The 17,925-nt window shown below is 51.2% G+C and overlaps 1 protein-coding gene and 1 long non-coding RNA gene across 2 annotated transcripts in view; one reads left to right on the top strand and one right to left on the bottom strand.

Moving 5' to 3' along the window:
- Window positions 1–17,925, bottom strand: part of TSPAN15 (tetraspanin 15) — a 50,961-nt gene that overhangs the window by 20,740 nt on the left and 12,296 nt on the right. Inside the window, exons 2-3 of the mRNA XM_038534170.1 lie at window positions 1,416–1,601; window positions 32–106 (exon numbers count right to left, since the gene is read on the bottom strand). Coding sequence (XP_038390098.1) covers window positions 32–106; window positions 1,416–1,601 — 261 coding nt within the window. The remainder of the gene's footprint in view (window positions 1–31; window positions 107–1,415; window positions 1,602–17,925) is intronic.
- LOC111095469 lies at window positions 12,890–14,553 on the top strand. Its single transcript, XR_005357921.1, has 3 exons — window positions 12,890–13,166; window positions 13,312–13,376; window positions 14,389–14,553. It is a non-coding gene; the product is annotated as an uncharacterized LOC111095469 (long non-coding RNA).

Below are 17,925 nucleotides of genomic sequence, written 5' to 3'. Positions count from 1 at the left end.
CACGCGGCTGTCGCACGCGCCAGAGGCCCACCTGGTTCCGGAAGATCAAGGCCACCACACCACCAATGAGCTCAATTATGAGGCAAATCCCAAGGATGTACATAAACTGAAAAACAAAATTCAGAGATTCGCCTAGAGGGGCAAGAGAAGCGCCATTTGCTCTGAGGTCAAGTATGATAAGGAGGATCGTCTCTGCTGGAGCTCTTACTGGCTCCTGGGCCTTTTGCTCTTTCCTCCTGTGAGGACACAGGATGTGACAGATATTCCCCGGGAAAACCCATCTCTGGGGCCAGTCAGTGGTCAGGAAGGGTGACTCAGCTGTCCAGGCCAGATTGTTACTGAGGTGTGTCCGGGGGGTCCTCAGCAGAGTCTGGGTAGGAAACCCCCCCTCCCAGCACCACCACCGCCACAAGGAGAGCTGGTCCTCACTGCAGCTGACCCAGAGCGGGCAGGCCTGGCCTGATGGGCGGGCTGGGCCAGCATCTCCAGGTCTGCCTGCAGAACCCCTCAGAAGTGGCTTCCCAGAGCCCCCAGAGTGGGTGAGGGGATGTCTGAGGCTTGAAGGATATATACCCCCACCTTTACCCCTTATCATAGGGCAGGCATTGTCCAAACCAAGGCCAGCAACTTCCAGCCTCAGGCAGCACCAATGCTCTGCTTGTGAGGGCTTTGAGGAGCTTCCCACATGAGGGGTGACAGTGAGATCAAACACACATGTGGGTGCAGAGTGAATGGATCTGCCTACCCAGTACCCCCAGCTTTGGGGAGCCATTTCTCACTTCACAGAAAGGAGGTCAGGTGGGGCTGACCCCACCTCCTGATCCCAGACCAGGCAATTGACCCAAGTAGGCCCATCAGAGTCCTGGGACTTGGTCACAGGTTGCCAGTTAAGATTCCCTGGATCAGGAGCTGAAAAGGCCCTGTTGGCTTGAGACTGCTGGGACCACTGCAAAGATAGCGTGAGGACAAAGCCCAGTGTCCAGCCGGGAGGTGGCAAAAGAGAGAGAGCCCAAGGGCACCATCTAAACCCCAGGTCCCAGTGTGGGTTTGCTGATTACATGAGCCAAAGACTCACCACCAGTGATTTTTGGGTTTGTTTGCTCTCATTTGAGTGTGGTCCCTCCCACTGGCAACTTGAGATCCAGACCAACGCAGGGTTTAAATATAAAGGATTGTATTCAAATCAGCCTCTGCACCAAAAGTGGAGGTGGCTTGATCTCTCCTGGGCCAGCATGAATCAGGTAGGTTGATCCAGAGAACCTTCTAGAAAGTCTGGTTTGAGGCAAGAACTGAAAAAATTGGGCTGCCTAAGGGTCCAGGGCCAGTCTCTCCAGCTCTCCTGGGGACTCCAAGGACCTCCCCCCCCCCCCCCCCCCCCCCCCCCCCCCGCCTACTGGTACATGGGGCCAACTCACCGCTTGGAGAAGGCACAGGTTGTCACGGAGGGAAGCCAGCACGCCAATGAAGGAGACGATGAACATGATGACTCCCAGGAGGATGAGGATGATGGCTGGGGCCAGAAAGGCACTTTCAAGGGTTTTATATTTCTGCCGTTCCACCTCTGCGTAGATCCCCACGGACAGGACCAGGGCTCCGATCAGCTGCAGCAAGAAAGCAGGGAGTGAGAGAGGAGGACTGGCAGTCACTTGCGTTTCCTACAAAGAGTTCATCTGGGAGCTATGGTGCCTGCCTTTGGGGGGCTCACCCCCAGGTGATCATACATGAGGGAACCTGCTCTAGGCTGAACTGTACTCCCCCAAAGTTCATACGCTGCACCCCTAACCCCCGGCACCTCAGAATGTGACTATATTTGGAGACAGAGTCTTTAAAGAGGTAATTAAGTTAAAATGAGGTCATATGGGTGGGTCTTTATCCAGTATGACTGGTGTCCTTATAAGAAGAGATTAGGGCACAGACACACACAGAGGGAAGACCCTGTGAGGACACCGGGAGAAGGAAGCCATCTACAAACCGAAGAGAGAAGCCTCAGGAGAAACCAACTCTGCCAAACCTTAATCCTGGACTTCTAGTCCCCAGAGTCATGAAGAAGTAAATCTCTGTGGTTGAAGCCACAGCATCTGTGGCACTTCGTTAGGGCAGCCCTAGAAAACTGGCACAGACCCTATTTGGAAATGCCCCTTTAGAGGACACTACTGGTGAGTCAGGGGAAATGCCACTGGTTGGAGGGTCTCAGAGGACCTGGGTGTGAGTCCCAGATCCGCCACTTGCTAACCGTGGGCCTCAGACAGGTGTTGGACACAGGTCTACATTGTCATCTGAAAAATGGTATGAAGATGCTTGTTTCTGCCCTGCTCACACCCTAGGTTTTGGCAAGGCATTTGTGAGATAAGGAAAGTGGAAACGCTATAAACCCCAAAGCTTGGGGCCACTGTGATGCCTACTGCACAGGCAGGTCACCCCAAGGACATTTCAGAGCCGCTCAGAGAGACGGGCACTGTGCACAGCGTCCATACGCATGGCATGTATTTGCAGGAGGACCATTGGGAGGGTGGAGAGGTTGGAGCAGGAGGGATTTGGAGGGGATTTTTAAGTTGAATTCCTTGTTAATCAACTTTCCCAACAGTAGAAACATGACTGTTGTAGCACTCCATCGGGAAAAACCAGGCCGCAAAGCCCTAGGAGGGCCCCTCTTTTCTCTCAGTCTAAAACTCTCGTACTAAATTTCCAGGGAGTTTTATCAGTTGACACTACACCCAAGCCTCAGACAAGCCTGGGGCTACACTGCCGCCCTCGGATAGTGCCCTGATTGGCCCCATTTGGCTCATTCTCCACACCAGAGCGACCAGGCAATCCCTAATCAGATCAGGCTGGTTCTCTGTGTACCGAGCATAAAAGCCACAACCCTAATCACAGATGATAGGCCCACACAACCTGAGTTCACCTCTTATTTCCTTCCCCTTCCTCACTTGGCTTTAGCAGCACTGGGCTTCCTACTGCTGGTGGAACACACTAAGTGTGCCACCCCAGGGCCTTTGCACATGCTGTTCTCGCTCCCTAGAATGTTCCTCCTGACATCCACAGGGCTCATTCCTTCACCTCCGTCTTGTCTCTGCTTAATTGCCAGCTGCTTTGTGAGACCTTTCCGGGTCATCTTATCTAAAAGTAGAAAATCCTTCCCCCTGAAACTCTCAGTCCCATTCCCTGTCCTGTTTTTATCCTTTGCACTTACCAGTATTTAACATGCAACCTTTTTTCCTTTACTTTTTCATTTTTTGTCTTCCCCACAGAGACTATACGCTCCATGTCAGGAGGGATTTTCCGATTGCTTTGGGCAGCCCCAGCACCCATTGCAGTCCAGTCATTTAGGAAGTACAATCAGTGCTTACAATCAACGTGTATTGAAGGGATGTGAGCCGGACTTCCCATTCAACCCCCTTGGGTTTGCGTCTGACGCTGTCTACCCGTCTCCTGCCTGTCCAAGGATTCTGACTTTCCGGGCCACACATTCCTGAGGGCAAAGACAAATCGCTATGCTGGACTTCCCCACCAAGGAGAAGGTGGTGTGGGAGAGAAACCAGAACCGCCGGGTGGCCAGCTAAGGTCCGAGCAAAGGAAGTGAGGGGTAATACAGACAGGATGTTGGTGAGGCAGGCCACAAACATAGCAACCCTAATGTCGACAGCCAGAACACCAAGGAGGCCGCCTCTCCAGTTACCTACTAGCCTTAAATTGGCTCCAACGTGCCCTCAAAATAGATCCCCTTGACTTCCTTCTAAAGAGTACTAAGACTCTCCTGGGTAAACGAGGTGCCTGCTGTCTCTGAAGCTCTGACAAGCAAGTGGCCGGGATGCCAAAAGTCAAACAGAACAATCCAGAAACACCGGATAACAGAGGATTGCCAGGAAGCTGTCTCCCCGGGCCCAGGTCCGGGCCTCTGCTGCATTTCATAGCTAAATGCCATTCCCTTTGGTTCAAAAAGATAATCTGGGGTTACTGAGACACACTCCCCCTAGTCTGAAAGGGATGCCTTTCCAATACGCGGGCCAGGAGATGCGAAAGTCACCAGGTTGACCATATCAGGAAAACTGTGAGGGAAATGATGTCATCAAATTACCCACCGGGTGAATGTTTAAATTTCTAAGGCACCACACACACACACACACACACACACACACACACACTGGAAACTTCGTACATGAAAATGGTGATCATAGGAGGTAAAATCTACCTTTGCCAGAGCAAGATCAGTCAGAGGCCATCAGGTCAGTTCACATTCCCAAACCCAGAACAAGGTGAAATCGTTGTTCAAGGCCGGCCTATGCCCTGGGGGTCCTCAGAGATCAGGAGCAAGCAGCTGTAAGAAAGCCCAGCCTCCCTCTTCAGAATCACTGGACTTCTTCGGAAGCCCTCAACCCCAACCTGGAACCAGCCGCAGAGCCCCAAAGCTGAAGATCACGGTTTAAAAAAGACCCCACACGGACAGACGCACAGATGGACAGAAGTCTTGAGAGCTCACGCAGGTACTGAATTAAATATGCAAGGACACGGTGTCCTTGAGGGTGACAGAGGTGGGGTTTTATCCTCTGTCTCGATGAAAAATGTAGTTCTGCTCTCGCTGACCCAACAAGACAACATCTTAGTACTTTCAGAATTGATTCCATATACTTCTGAGACTTTTTTGTTTCTGGTTTAAATGGAAAAAAAAAAAAAAAAAAAAAAAAGGTCTTCTGGGCTGGAGGGCCCCCAGCCTGTGCCCCTCCCTCACTCCCGCCTGAGGCTTTGCTTCTGGGTTCAGGTGGCCTGCTTTAGAAACCATCTCCAAAACACCAGGGCAGAACTGACCCCAGCCCTCTCCAGAAAGGCAGTCAGCGGCTTCTTCTATTTTTACAAGTTCCCTAGAGACCCGGGGCCCACTCCAGAATGGCTTTGGCGGCAGGAAATAAAACTTCCTTTGGTGTGCTCTCCCTCCTGTAGCAAAGCGTCGCATTTTCCTTGCTAGTCAGCCTTGCAACATTTCCAGACCACTGAAGCCATAGGAAAAACTGTGGCAAACCCAAAGCCAAGCCTCCCAAGTCCCCCAGCACTGTGTGCTGAGCCATCACACACCCACTTCTCCTGGTCCAGCCAGGGGGGCTCCGGGCCGGGCAGACAACCCCCAAGGGGGGCTCCCACACAGCCTGGGCCGCTCTGGGCTCCTCATTCAAGTGCTCAAGGGGCAGTGGGCCTGGAGAGAGGCAGCCGTACCCCTCCCAGGAACTTCAAGATTTCCAATGATATTTGCATCTCCGACACTATCAATTTGTGTTTGCATTCGAGTATAAAATAAACTGTCAGTGCCAGCATGTAATCAATCCCAACCAGTCCTCTCTGCTAATTATAGCCTTTCCCCAAGGCTGGTGGTGACCACTCCAGCCCCAGCCAGAAGCAAATGGTGCCGGACAGCTTCAGCAAGACAGGGCTGGGGGCAGGGAGGTGGGGGGCTTCGAGGAGGCTGGGCACAGTCATGACCATCTGGGGCCAAAGAGGGGATGCTGCTGGCAGCCCCCAGACAAGGCCCAAAGCACCAGGCTTCGCAAGCCCTGTGGCATCTCCAATAGGGCACGCAGGAGCCCTGGGGCCCAGCATAAACCAACCTGAAGGTTCTCGCTGAGCCCTGCAGCTTGGAACCAGCTTTCCCCACTGCAGGGAGAGGCCCAGCTTCACACAGATGCTGGGAAGTGGGAGGCACTGGGAGGCATTCCAGCACCTGTGTCTCCTCCTTCGGGAAGCATCCGGTCACCATCTGCTGGCTCATCCTCAGCTGGGGCAAGTCTCACAGCAGACCTGCAAGACCCGTTTTCACCCTTTTAGGCACATACTAGCCACCTACTATGTTCTGGCTCTTGAAATGTGACTTGTGTGCCTAAGGAACTAAATTTTAAATTTTATTTCATTGTGACTAATTTAAATTTCACCACAGGTAGCTAGCAGCCACCACATTGGACAGCACAGCTCTAGAGTATCCCCCATTGAAGGCTGTCCCTCACCACTCTCCACAATGCTCCTTTCTGAAGCCACAGAGACCATCCTTATTTAAAAAGCATGTGCCCTAATCATCCGGCCACAAGCTAGAGCGAGTTCAATTCATATTCACTGACCTCATTCAGCAGAAAACAGTCTCTCCGCCCAGTTGCTCCGAAAAGCTCATTTCGGGGCACCTGGGTGGCTCAACGGTTGAGCGTTTGCCTTTGGCTCTGGGACATGATCCCAGAGTCCAAGATCAAGTCCTGCATCGGGCTCCCTGCATGGAGCCTGCTTCTCCCCCTGCCTATGTCTCTGCCTCTCTCTCTGTGTCTCTCATGAATAAATTTCAAAAATCTTTAAAAAAAAAAAAAAAGCTCACCTCATGTTGTCCCCCTCCTCTTGCCCCTCGGGAAAGCAGGACAGGCCAGATCCAGAAGTCCCTGGGAGTGCCCTCAACCCGAATGGATGTCTCCTCCAGGAGAGTGCCAGACCCACCTCCAGGACCACTGGGCAGTTCTGAGCTCCCGGGTCCCGGAGCCAGGGGCCACTGCCCTGCCCCAGCCAGCCCATGCTTAAGGAATGGGGCTCCTCCCAACCCCAAATCAAAGCCAGCCCCTTGGGAAAGCAACAGCTGCTGTCTCCTGCTGCCGGCAAAGGAGCCAGTCTCTCTGGCCTTTGTCACTGGTACTTTGTTATCAACTCTGCCTTGACCGTGAATAGGACTTCTCTCTTTTAACAAAATCTAGACATCAAGTGCGGAGCACTGGGTTAATTGCAGACCTTGGTCCATGATACTCTCTGACACAGCTCACTTTCACGTATAATGTAATAAGCACCACTGACTAGCCAGTTCTGCCCCCACTGATGTGGTGAGGTCACACGCTAAGGTCCCACATATGCGTAGGTCTGTTTGTGGCTCCTTATCCCTACCCTCCGTCAGTCTATCTGCAAACAACGCCCCCTGATGATAGCAACTACAGCTTTCTGATACATCCGGGCATCTAGAAGGCTAAGTCCCTTCCCGTCTTCTTTTGAAGTGGCTAGATATCCTTGGACCTTGATTCTTCTGTAGCATTTTGGAATCACCTTATCAAATTCCAAGAAAAAAAAAAAAAAAAACCTGCTGAGGTTCCACTGGATCACGTTGAACCTATAGATCCCTTTGGGGAGGAATGACATCTTTATCAGGACTTCCTGTCCATGAGTAAGGTTTATTCCTTCTTTATTAGGACAGCTCTATGAACAGTGCTTCCCAGGCCCTTTGAGCTTTTTGGGCAGAAATGGATAAAGGCCTCTAGAAGACTGGAGGGACCCCAGCTAGGTCCAGGGGTGGAAAACATGGCCTTTGGAAACAAGGTGGATACAGTGGTCTGTTTTGCTTCCCCTCCTGTCAGCAACAGATAGGCAAGAGTCTTCTTGATTTCGAAGACTCCTACATGCACACAGCACATTCCAGGCTAAGCTGGGAGGTTTGGCAGGCCCAGCTATTTGACCTGGCCAGGGCAGAGCGTGGAATTTCTAATCAAGAACTCCCCACATGTACCAAACACTGTGGGGAAGAGCTGACCCAGCTGGGACTCTCCTTAGAAAAAGTTTGGGGGCAGACAGGTGGAAGTGGTAAAACAGATAACCCGTAAGGATATTCTGAGACAAGAGGCAGAGCAATTACTTCCTCCTGGGAAATCAGAGAAGGCCCAATGGAGCCGAGCCTTGAAGGATACAAGGTAGTTTGACTTCCCACCACCGGATCCTCCACGAGTGCAGGGACCACTGGCCCAGTAAACCTGCTGGAAGAATGAATCTGAGAAATGATATTGCTTCAGATGCCCATAAGCCCAAAGAAGAAACTCTGGTGATAACATTCTAGAATGGAGCGTACAAGGCCTACAGATCAGAGTGCCCTGTGTTTAGTCTGGAAACAAGGGAAAGAGCAAAGGGAAAAAGGAAAGTCAAAAGCAGGGATCCCTGGGTGGCGCAGCGGTTTGGCGCCTGCCTTTGGCCCAGAGAGCAATCCTGGAGACCCAGGATCGAATCCCACATCAGGCTCCCAGTGCATGGAGCCTGCTTCTCCCTCTGCCTATGTCTCTGTGTCTCTCTCTTTCTCTCTGTGACTATCATAAATAAATAAAAATTAAAAATAAATAAAAAAAAAAAAAGAAGTCGAGAGCAAATCACCTCCCCCCAACACACTCCTCATCTCTGGTTTTCTTTTCCCACCCTCTCCAGACCTCTCACTTCCCCTACCCCCTCACAGAACCAAGAGAGTCAGAAGCCGCCTCCCAGGGCTATATTCCCGCAGCATCTGGGTGATGATCTTCCCAGATCTCAGCCCCAGGTGGGCTTTGGCCAGGTGGACTCATTAACAGAGCCCAATTGGCACAGGAGCCACTGATCCCTGGAATGCATCCTGGATGGGTGGGCCTGGCAGTGGGGACAGGATGTCCCCCAGCTCTGGTCACTGCAGGCAGTACCCACAGGCCTAGGGTAGAGCGCTAGCTGAGAAGCCAGAAATGGGGAATAGAGACTGGGATATGGGTTTGGGGCCCCTCAGGAGGAAGAGCTCTACAGTGTGGGGTTGAGGGGGTCCTTCCTGCTGGAGTGTCCACTCAGGAGTACATCCTGTGCCAAACCACCACTGGTCACCCTCTCCCTCTGGCCAGGAGTGCCTTCCCCCCCTGCAGCAGACAGCATCCAGTGAGCAAAGGCTCTCCGGCTCAGGGCTGTGGGCTGCTGGCAGGAGTGCTGGCTGAGGCCTCCCCACCTCTCAGACCTTTTAAAAGGAGACACAGGCTCACAGGGGTGACAAGAGTGCTCTGTCCTAGACAACAGCCTCCAGTTCAGGTCCCAGCAGTCTTTTAGAGCATACACGTGTCCCCCAGCTACTGGGCCAGACATCCCCGATTCTTCTGCTGGCCTGGGGCTTTTCCCAGAAACAGTGTGGTAGTCATCCCCCAGAACCCAAAGTGGAGGTGAGAGGAACTCCAGGACCAGGGTTGGGGGATAGGGGTAGGACGAGGGTCTCATGTGACCTCACTTCTCCATGACCCTCGGGGCTGCTGAAAGGAGAAGCCCTGGTAAAGGAGGCAGCTGCATGGATGGGAGAGCTCAGGCAGGGGAGGGCAGCGGGAGGGGTAAGGAAGAGACGAAGGACCCTCCAGCATCAGTACAGAGGTGCTGAGGCCCCCTGGCCAGGCGACCACTGCCCAACGGTCATCCAGCTGAGTTGACCATATGTAAATTAAGGGTTGTCTCTACACTGTTTCATGTTTCTTATTTTTAACATTAGATGTAGTTTTATATCTAAGAAAAAATGAATCAAAGTGCTTTTTATATATATGTGGCCCTTCGCAGCGGTTTAGCACCGCCTGCAGCCCGGGGTGTGGTCCTGGAGACCCGGGATTGAGTCCCACGTTGGGCTCCTTGCATGGAGCCTGCTTCTCCCTCTGCCTGTGTCTCTGCCTCTCTGTCTCTCTGTGTGTGTTTCTCATGAATAAATAAATAAATAAATAAATAAATAAATAAATAAATAAATAAATAAATAAATAAATCTTATATATATATATATCCCTTGGTTCATTCTTTCTCCCTTTATCCCTGAACTAGAGTTGGAAGGGAGAGGAGGCAATCAGATCACAAGCATTAGTGCCTGCGTGTGTGGGGTCTTACAGAACAGGAATTGCCTCCACTCCAAGGACGCGTGACTCCAAACCGGTCAAAAGACAAAAGGGAAAAGGAGCAGTATCAGAATTGGAAGGGGGAGGGGACTTTAATCCCAGTCTGTCACTAACTCCCACATGACCTTGGGCAAGCCCCTCCCCCTCTCTGGGACTCAATTTCCCTGCTCCAAAAGGGAAGGGGTTGGCTACAAGCCCTAGAATCCTTTCGCTGCTCTGGAAGTCCATGGAAACTCATTACAAGGACAGCCCCACCTAGAATCCCAGCCATCAGCAGAAGGTGGCCCAAAGTCCCCTCCCCAGGTTGCTGTCCTACCTGGTCCAGAATGTCACACTTCAGTATGAGTAAAAGCCCTAGAGGGGACAGAGGTGCCCTTCCCACCCAGCCTCCAAGGTGCACACCTGCCACACTGTCCTATAGCAACAGTAGATAGGACACCGACTGTTCTTTGGAAATAGTAAAGATGTAGGGTCTAATACCCATCCCCCAAAACTCAGCTCAGAGCCCTCCTCCCCGGGGAAGCCTTTCTGGATCACCCCAGCTACAGAGGTCTCTCTTCACTTCTGATCACCTATGAAGTCAACAATGGGAAGCCCTCACCAGAACTGATATTTATCGTATTAGTTATGCTCATTGAACAAATAATGCCAGGTGTTTATTACTTACTGCATGCAGGGCACCATGGCAGGACCCAGCAACACACATACCATCCTTGACCTCAACAGCTTCAAAGTCTGCAATGTACTGTGCAAATGTGTTAGTTCCACAAGTTCACAGGTATTTTTTTATATATATATAGATTTTATTTATTTGTTCTTGAGAGACACACAGAGAGAGGTAGAGACACAGGCAGAGGGAGAAGCAGGATCCACGCAGGGAGCCCGATGTGGGACTCGATCCCGGGACTCCAGGATCACACCCTGGGCTGAAGGCGGTGCTAAACGGCTGAGCCACTGGGGCTGCCCAGTACACAAGTACTTGGTGGCTTAGCTCCCAGACCACACTCTCCCCACGGAAACCATATGAAAAACAGTCAGGGCCCAAGCTGGTCCACAGTGGCGTGATGAACCGCAGGATCCCGAAGCAGGGTGTCACGCAAAAATTTCTGGTGTTCAATAAATGCTCTTCCTCCTTCCCCAGTAAAGATATAGTACTGTTCAAACACCAACATTTTCAAATTAGATGCCAGAAACCATTTCCCCTTTTAGAGGCACTTTGCTCCAAGGATAATTCAGAGAGAAAGGAGTCCCTATTTTGAATTCCAAGGTAGCCTTCACTGATTCCACATATATTTATTAAATACCTATTATGTGTCAAGCCTGGGCATAAAAAGATAAGATAGGTCCTGCCCTCAAGGAACTCAGTCTAGTAAGACACAATTGCACACCAACAAATGCAGCAGTTAGGAAAACACTGGGGTAGAGTGTGCAGAGGGGCCAGAGAGGAGGAGATGCTAAATCACAGGCAAGACCTGTGAAATCTGAGGTGGTATCTGGAGAAGGTGATGCTTGAACTGAGTCCATTTAATGCATGGAATAGACGAGCAAAGATTTCTGAAGTAGACAAGCAGTTTCGGATGCCCATGAAGGTACCAGGGGGGCAGCAGGTCAGCATAGCTGGAGCCAAGCACAGGTAGATGGAGGAACAGGGGGAGGCCCAGCAAGCTCACTGAGGCCAGACCACCAAGGCCACATCTCTCAGGTTAAATGGACATGTACATTCATTCAGTGTCTCTCTACTGAGGGGATTTTTAAGCCAGTGGTTCTCAAAGTTGTTGACCTCAGGATAACCTTTTTTAGCCTTAAAGTATTTGGAGGACCCTACAGCTTTGGTTTTTACAGATATTCATTATTTCCTACATAAGAAATCAAAACAGACATATTCTAAATATTTATTGACTCATTTAGAAATAACAATAGATTTACACGTTAGCCTAAATAGCATACTTTTTACAAAATATTTTCCGAAGAAATGGAGTGAGAAAGAGTGGCATGGGCTTTACATCGTTGCAAACAATGTGTAGCTGATGGAAGAGAGCTGCAGTCTCATAGCTGCTCCTCGCTCAGTTTGCTGCCATATTACTACCCCAGGCCCTGGGACACCCCACTGGACACGTCGCCCGAGGATGACAGTGGGGAAGGCAAGCAACATCTCCCTATCACTATAAAAATGGTTTTGACTTCGTGGACCTCTTGAAAGGATCCCCCCCAGGGCTCTGAGAGCAGCTATTTGGGGAACTAGAGGCAGGGGGTGGGGGGAACACAGCTAGAGCAGCAAACCAAACACATCAGCCCCAGCTTTGGGGGAGTTCACATTCTAGATGGGGAGAGACAAATAAGAAAAACTCCATATGTCATGGTTATAAGTGCTACGGAGGAAAATAAACAGGAAAGGAGGCCAGGGCGGCTCGGGGAGGGGACTGTCATTTTACATGGCTTAGCCAGGGAAAGTGACCTTTGAGCACACTTGAAGTAGGAGAGAGCTCTCTAACATCCATGCGATGTATGGACGAATGTTCAAGCAGCTCCCGGGACCTCGGAAGGTGCTCATGTGCTCACAGAAGAGCATCATCTATGGGGTGGCAGAGGGGCACAGAGTAGGAGATGAGGTCAGAGGGCAGGGCAGGGCAAAGCAGGTCAAATGGAGCTTTTCAAGCACCTGGGAGGATTCTGACTCTTGCTCAGAGTGGGCGGGAGGTGCGCAGGTTTGCAGAGGAACGTCTGACCCGTGGGTAACTCAACCATGAGTTACTGGGACTGACTGACATGCTGAAAATGGACTGAGGGGGTGGAGGTGCAGAGGGAACACAGTCAGGAGTCTCCTGTGATCATTCTGATGCCAGGTGGCAGTGGCCTGGTCTAGGGTGGACATGGGGCAGGGGGTGGGAAGCAGGCCGACCTGAGATATGTTTCGAAGTTGCAATAGGGAAAGAGCTGAAATGATTTAAACAGGGAGTCCCACGCTCAGATTTGCTTTCAGAAGTCCTTTCAGGGGCCGCCTGGGTGACTCAGTCAGTTGAGGGTCTGCCTTGGGCTCAGGTCATGATCCCAGAGTCCTGGGATCGAGCCCCGAGTGGGACTCCCTGCTGGGTGGGAAGTCTGCTTCTTCCTCTGTCTCTGCCCCTCCCCCTGTGTGTGCTTTCTCTCCCTCCTCAAATAAATAAAATCTTAAAAAAAAAAAGTTCTTTCATCGAACAGAATATTCACATAGCCGGAAGAGTCACCCCATAGCTTATTTGTCATCAAGAGGAAGCGCCTGTTGACAATGGAGGGGCCGGCGGACGGGCTTGGCACTGCAGGCCGCGCATCCTATGCCTCCGAACCCCCGGCGGTGCCCGGGCCTCCTGCCCCCGCGCAGCGCTTGTATCGGAAACGTGTGGCCTGAGCCCAGTGACCAGGAAACCGAGAAGCGCATCCAGAATCCAGACCGCTGGTGCTTTGTACATCACCGGCCGGAGGCGGCAGAGGGATCACAAGCAGCCCCGACGGCCGGGGGATTCCAGGGACACGTCACGGCCAAGACAACATGTGAGCCTTGCGTGCGGCCTGCTGGAGTCCAAGATCAGCCCAAAGGACCTTCGGGGGAACAACTGGGGAAATTTGCGGATGGGAACTGCATACGAGATGAGGTTTTGTCTTATGGAGTTTTTGTTTTTTTTGTTTTTTTTTTCAGATGGACAATGGCAAGCTCTTGGGAGAATGCCTTTTTTGGAAAGCTGAACGCTGGAGTGTCTGAGGGTGAGGTCACAATGCCTGCAGCTTTCTTTTGGCCCAGTTGGCAAAAAAAAAAAAAAAAAGTGTTGTATTGAAAGAGAGAGGTAGAGAGAGAGAGAGAGAGATGTTAAGATGTTAGCAATTGGTAACCAAAGGCATGCAGGTGTTCTTTAAACCCTTCTTTCAACTTTTCTGTGGGTTTAAAAAAAATTTTTTTTTAAAGCTCATTTCCCCTCTCACAACTTGATTTCGGAACTACTGATTTGAGGCTTCTCCAGCAACCAGGGTTCTCCAGCTTGCAAGACAAAGAGCTTCTCCTGCCCCACCCCAACCACACCGGAAGCATCAGAGCCAGGGAACAAAAGACCACGTCCCACGTATCTGTGGGGACACCGACTTCCCGAAAACCTGCTCATGCATGCTCGGTGTTTGTGGAGCGTCCACGATCTAGCAACGCCAGGGCATGTTGGGTCTCACTAAGCAGGCCGTGGGCAGCCAGCCCTGACTTGGGCAGCAGCTTCGAGCACCTCCCCCAGGGTCTGGCACAGGGCCCAGCATGTGCGGCTGGCGATTCAGGGTGGAAGCTCAGGGAGTCCCCAGTCGGGCTTCCAATGGGATGAAGGCTCATACAGGCCCCTTCCACCCCTGCGTTCCACATCAGTATCCAGGCCCAGCAAGCCTTTCCCTATCTACTTTGTGAATCTCCCTGAGCAAGAAGAGGGCAAGGCCCCAGTAGGTCTTGGGGGATCAGGCAAAGGCAGGCAGGTAACACAATGGTCCTCCCGGGACACCAGAACATATAACATTCAGGGACTCGGAGGTACTTCCACCCATGTTTCAGATGCACTGGGACCTTTCTGTCAAAGTGAGATTCAATGCAAGGCAGGAACTGTGGTGCTGGATCCTGATTATTTTTTTTAATCCACTGTGAGAAGTACTGTAGGGACAACTGGAGAAATTTTAACACGGATCTTGTATTTCCTTAGGCACGATAATGGTGGTTATAGTCAAGAATGTTCTTTTTTTTCTTTTTCAGGAGATGCATCTTGAGATATTGGAGTGAATTGTCACAATGTCTGCAACTTACTTTGACATGGCCAAATGTTTGGATTCTGGTTGGTGGGCACCTGAGTGTTCCTTGTGTCATTCTTTCACCTTCTCTAGGTTGTACTCTTTTTACAATAAAAAGTTGAGAAAGCAAGCAAGATGCAAGTTCTATCTTTCCCAAGAGGAAGCCTGCTTACAGGTCTGAGTTTTCCCTTTAGCCTGGGCCACAGCCCCGGGCCTACTCACCAGAGGCCAGTGGCCGGCAGCTTCCTGTGGCCTGGAATTAATGCCCTAAACAGATGTATCACTAACTGCTAACTGGGGCTAAATATAGGTTATAACAGGAACCTACCGATTATGCATCCAAGAAAGCCAGCTAGAAAACAGGACCCCGAGGGCTTCAGGACATGCCCCTCCCTGTGGACTGGGGAGAGGCCTGGGGGGAGGGGGAGGGGGGGCCACTCCACACCCTCAATTCCCTCCTCCTCTACTTTAAGAAAAGTAGGACAAGAGAGCACACACACAACAAACTATCACCATGCAGCCCATGCAGCCCTGGTGCCAAGTGCCAGCTGTGAGAGGAGGTGAAGGCCGCATGACCGGCCACTCCCTGAGGCTGGGCTGCTGCAACCTGGCAAAGAACGCCCGCCAGCTGGAGGCCCTCCGCCACTTAGGAGCTGCATGACCTTGGACAGGCCACTTCCCTGAGGGCTGGTTGTCTCTGCTATTACCCAGGAGCACTAACACCTGCCCAGTAGTCACTCAGAGGCCCCGGGGAGACGGGGACACTCCTTTATAAACCTGTGAGGTGATGTAATACTTTTTCCTTAAAAGTCAACAGCTCCAAAGACTATATTAAGTGCCCACACCTGACCAGGAGGTGCCACTACTTTTCTTTAAATCAGCTGACTTTTCTTATTAAAAGAAATATGATCATGGGGTGCCTGGGTGGCTCAGTCAGTTAAGCGTCTGCCTTCAGCTCAGGTCATGATCCCAAAGTCCTGGGATTGGGCTCCCTGCTCAGTGGGGAGCCTGTTTCTCCCTCTCCCTTTGCCCCTCCCTCCTGCTTATGTGCATGTGTCCGCACTCTCTCTCTCAAATAAATAAAATCTTAAAAATAAAGTTATAAATAAATAAATAAATAAATAGATAGATAGATAAATAAATAAATAAATAATAAAATCCTGACCTAACCTGTCAACATCTATGAGATCACAGATTTGAGGGACACCTGGGTGGCTCAGCAGTTGAGCATCTGCCTTTGGCTCAGGGTGTGATCCCAGGGTCCTTGGATCGAGTCCTGCATTGGGCTCCTCACAGGGAGCCTGCTTCTCCCTCTGCCCATGTCTCTGCCTCTCTCTGTGTGTCTCTCATGAATAAATTAAAAATTAAAAAAAAAAAAAAAGAAGAAGAAGAAGAAAGAAACTCCTAAGGAATTGAAAAAAAATATTTAAAAATAATAATGAGGGACATCTGAGTGGCTCAGTGGTTGAGTGTCTGCCTTCAGCCTAGGACATGATCCTGGAGTCCCAGGATCGAGTCCCACATCGGGCTCCCTGCATGGAGCCTGCTTCTCCCTCTGCCTGTGTCTCTGCCTCTCTCTCTGTGTCTCTCATGAATAAATAAATGAAATCTTTATTTAAAAAAACATCACAGATTTGAGATACTAATTATTTTCTTCAACACATATCACACTAATGCTATTACATTTTAAAATGTTGCCCCAGAGACCATGTAAAAGCCTCTTGTGAACTGCCAGCAATAAGTAGACGGATGCTGCTCTGGCCCAACCCCTTATTTTGCAGATGGGAATTTGTGGCCCAGAGAGAGGCTGTCACTCCCACGAGGTCACACAGCATATTAGCCACCGGATAGCAGCTGTGACCTGGGTCTCCAGACTCCCAGGCCAGTGCTCCCTCCACCACAAGCTGTCCTCCCACATCAGGAACAAGAGTTCTCATGCCCTGGCATGCCCTCCTCTGATGAAAAAGTAAAAAGGATAGTGAGGGACACTGATAGACAGGGATGCCGGCTCCATCTCTGCCTTCCTGCAGGTCCAGAGAGCTGGTGCCTTGTGCCACTTCGGGTCTGCTCGCTCCTGGCCCACGCAGGGGGATAGTCAGCCCACCTCCGTGCAGGAGTCTGGGACCCCTGCCCTGGGAAACTGATCCCCACCCTGGGGTCCTCGTTCCTCTAGCAGAGCCTTGGGGAGAACCGGAGGGCCCCCAAATGCCTCGGAAATGTTAGATGGCTGCCGGAGTCACAGAGCCAGTGAACCAACAGCTCCCCCCACCCCACCCCCAAAACAGCTCATGTCTCCGAAAGGGAAACACTCTCCCAAAAAAAAGGCCCTGAGACACAAAGGAACTGAGAGTGAGGCTGAGCATTTCCTTCCTTGCAAGTTCCCTAACCTCTCTGGGCCACTCCTTACCTCAGTGTAGAGTGAGGCAATGATAATGCTGCCTCTCACGGTTGCTGGGGTTGCTGGCTGAGTAAATAAGAGAATGTCTAGCAAACAGAGGGAGGGCTCACTGATTGTTAGCTTTAAGAGGACAAAACAGGGACGCCTGGGTGGCTCAGTGGTTGGACATCCTTTGGCTCAGGGCAGTATCCCGGGGCCCTGTGATCGAGTCTTGCATTGGGCTCCACGCAGGGAGCCTGCTTCTGCCTATGGTCTCTGCCTCTGTGTGTGTGTCTTTCATGAATAATAAAATTAAATTTTTTTTTTTTTTTTTAAAAAAGGAGGATGGGGATCCCTGGGTGGCGCAGCGGTTTGGCGCCTGCCTTTGGCCCAGGGCGCGATCCTGGAGACCCGGATCGAATCCCACATCGGGCTCCCGGTGCATGGAGCCTGCTTCTCCCTCTGCCTGTGTCTCTGACTCTCTCTCTCTCTCTCTGTGACTATCATGAATAAATAAAATCTTAAAAATAAAAAAAAAATAAAAATAAAAATAAAATAAAATAAATAAAATAAAAAAATAAAAAAAAAGGAGGAAACAGAAGGCACGATTGGCCTGGACAAGGGGCAGCATGGAGGGCTTCCTGGCTGCATAAAGGCAAATTCAGCTCTAAGAGAGGCCAGGCCCAAAAGAGACCTCAGGGAAGGAAGAAGACAGGGACAAACAGGCCCCACTCCTGTCATAGGGTCTGTGTGTCCCTCAGCAACTCCTGTCCTCATCTGGTTTCTGCTCTGATCATGAGTCTGTCCCCCTCCCCACCTTCTTAGAGATGGAAAGAGTCTAGTGGCCACTGCCACCCCTATAGGAGCCCAGAGCCCAAATATCCGTCCACTGCTGACTAAGTGTCCCCACCAGAGCCTCCTGGGAGCCGCTGGCTGCCCCGCCCCGATCCCACAGTGTCTGCAGCTGCTCTGTGCTCTCTGCTGGCACCAAGTGAGTGACAGCCTCTCAAGGGACAGGGACAGGGCTGACTCATCTCTCCCCCCACCCACCCAGCACAAGGCCAGGCAAACAGTGATCCTGGGTCAGAGGTGGAGCAGAAGCCAGCCAGAGGCCTGAGTTCTCTC

The sequence above is a fragment of the Canis lupus genome, chromosome 4 (genome assembly GCF_011100685.1).
Source record: "Canis lupus familiaris isolate Mischka breed German Shepherd chromosome 4, alternate assembly UU_Cfam_GSD_1.0, whole genome shotgun sequence".
Classification (NCBI taxonomy): Eukaryota; Metazoa; Chordata; class Mammalia; order Carnivora; family Canidae; genus Canis; species Canis lupus.
Note: the sequence above shows the minus strand (reverse complement) of the source record. Positions and strands in the feature narration are given on the sequence as shown.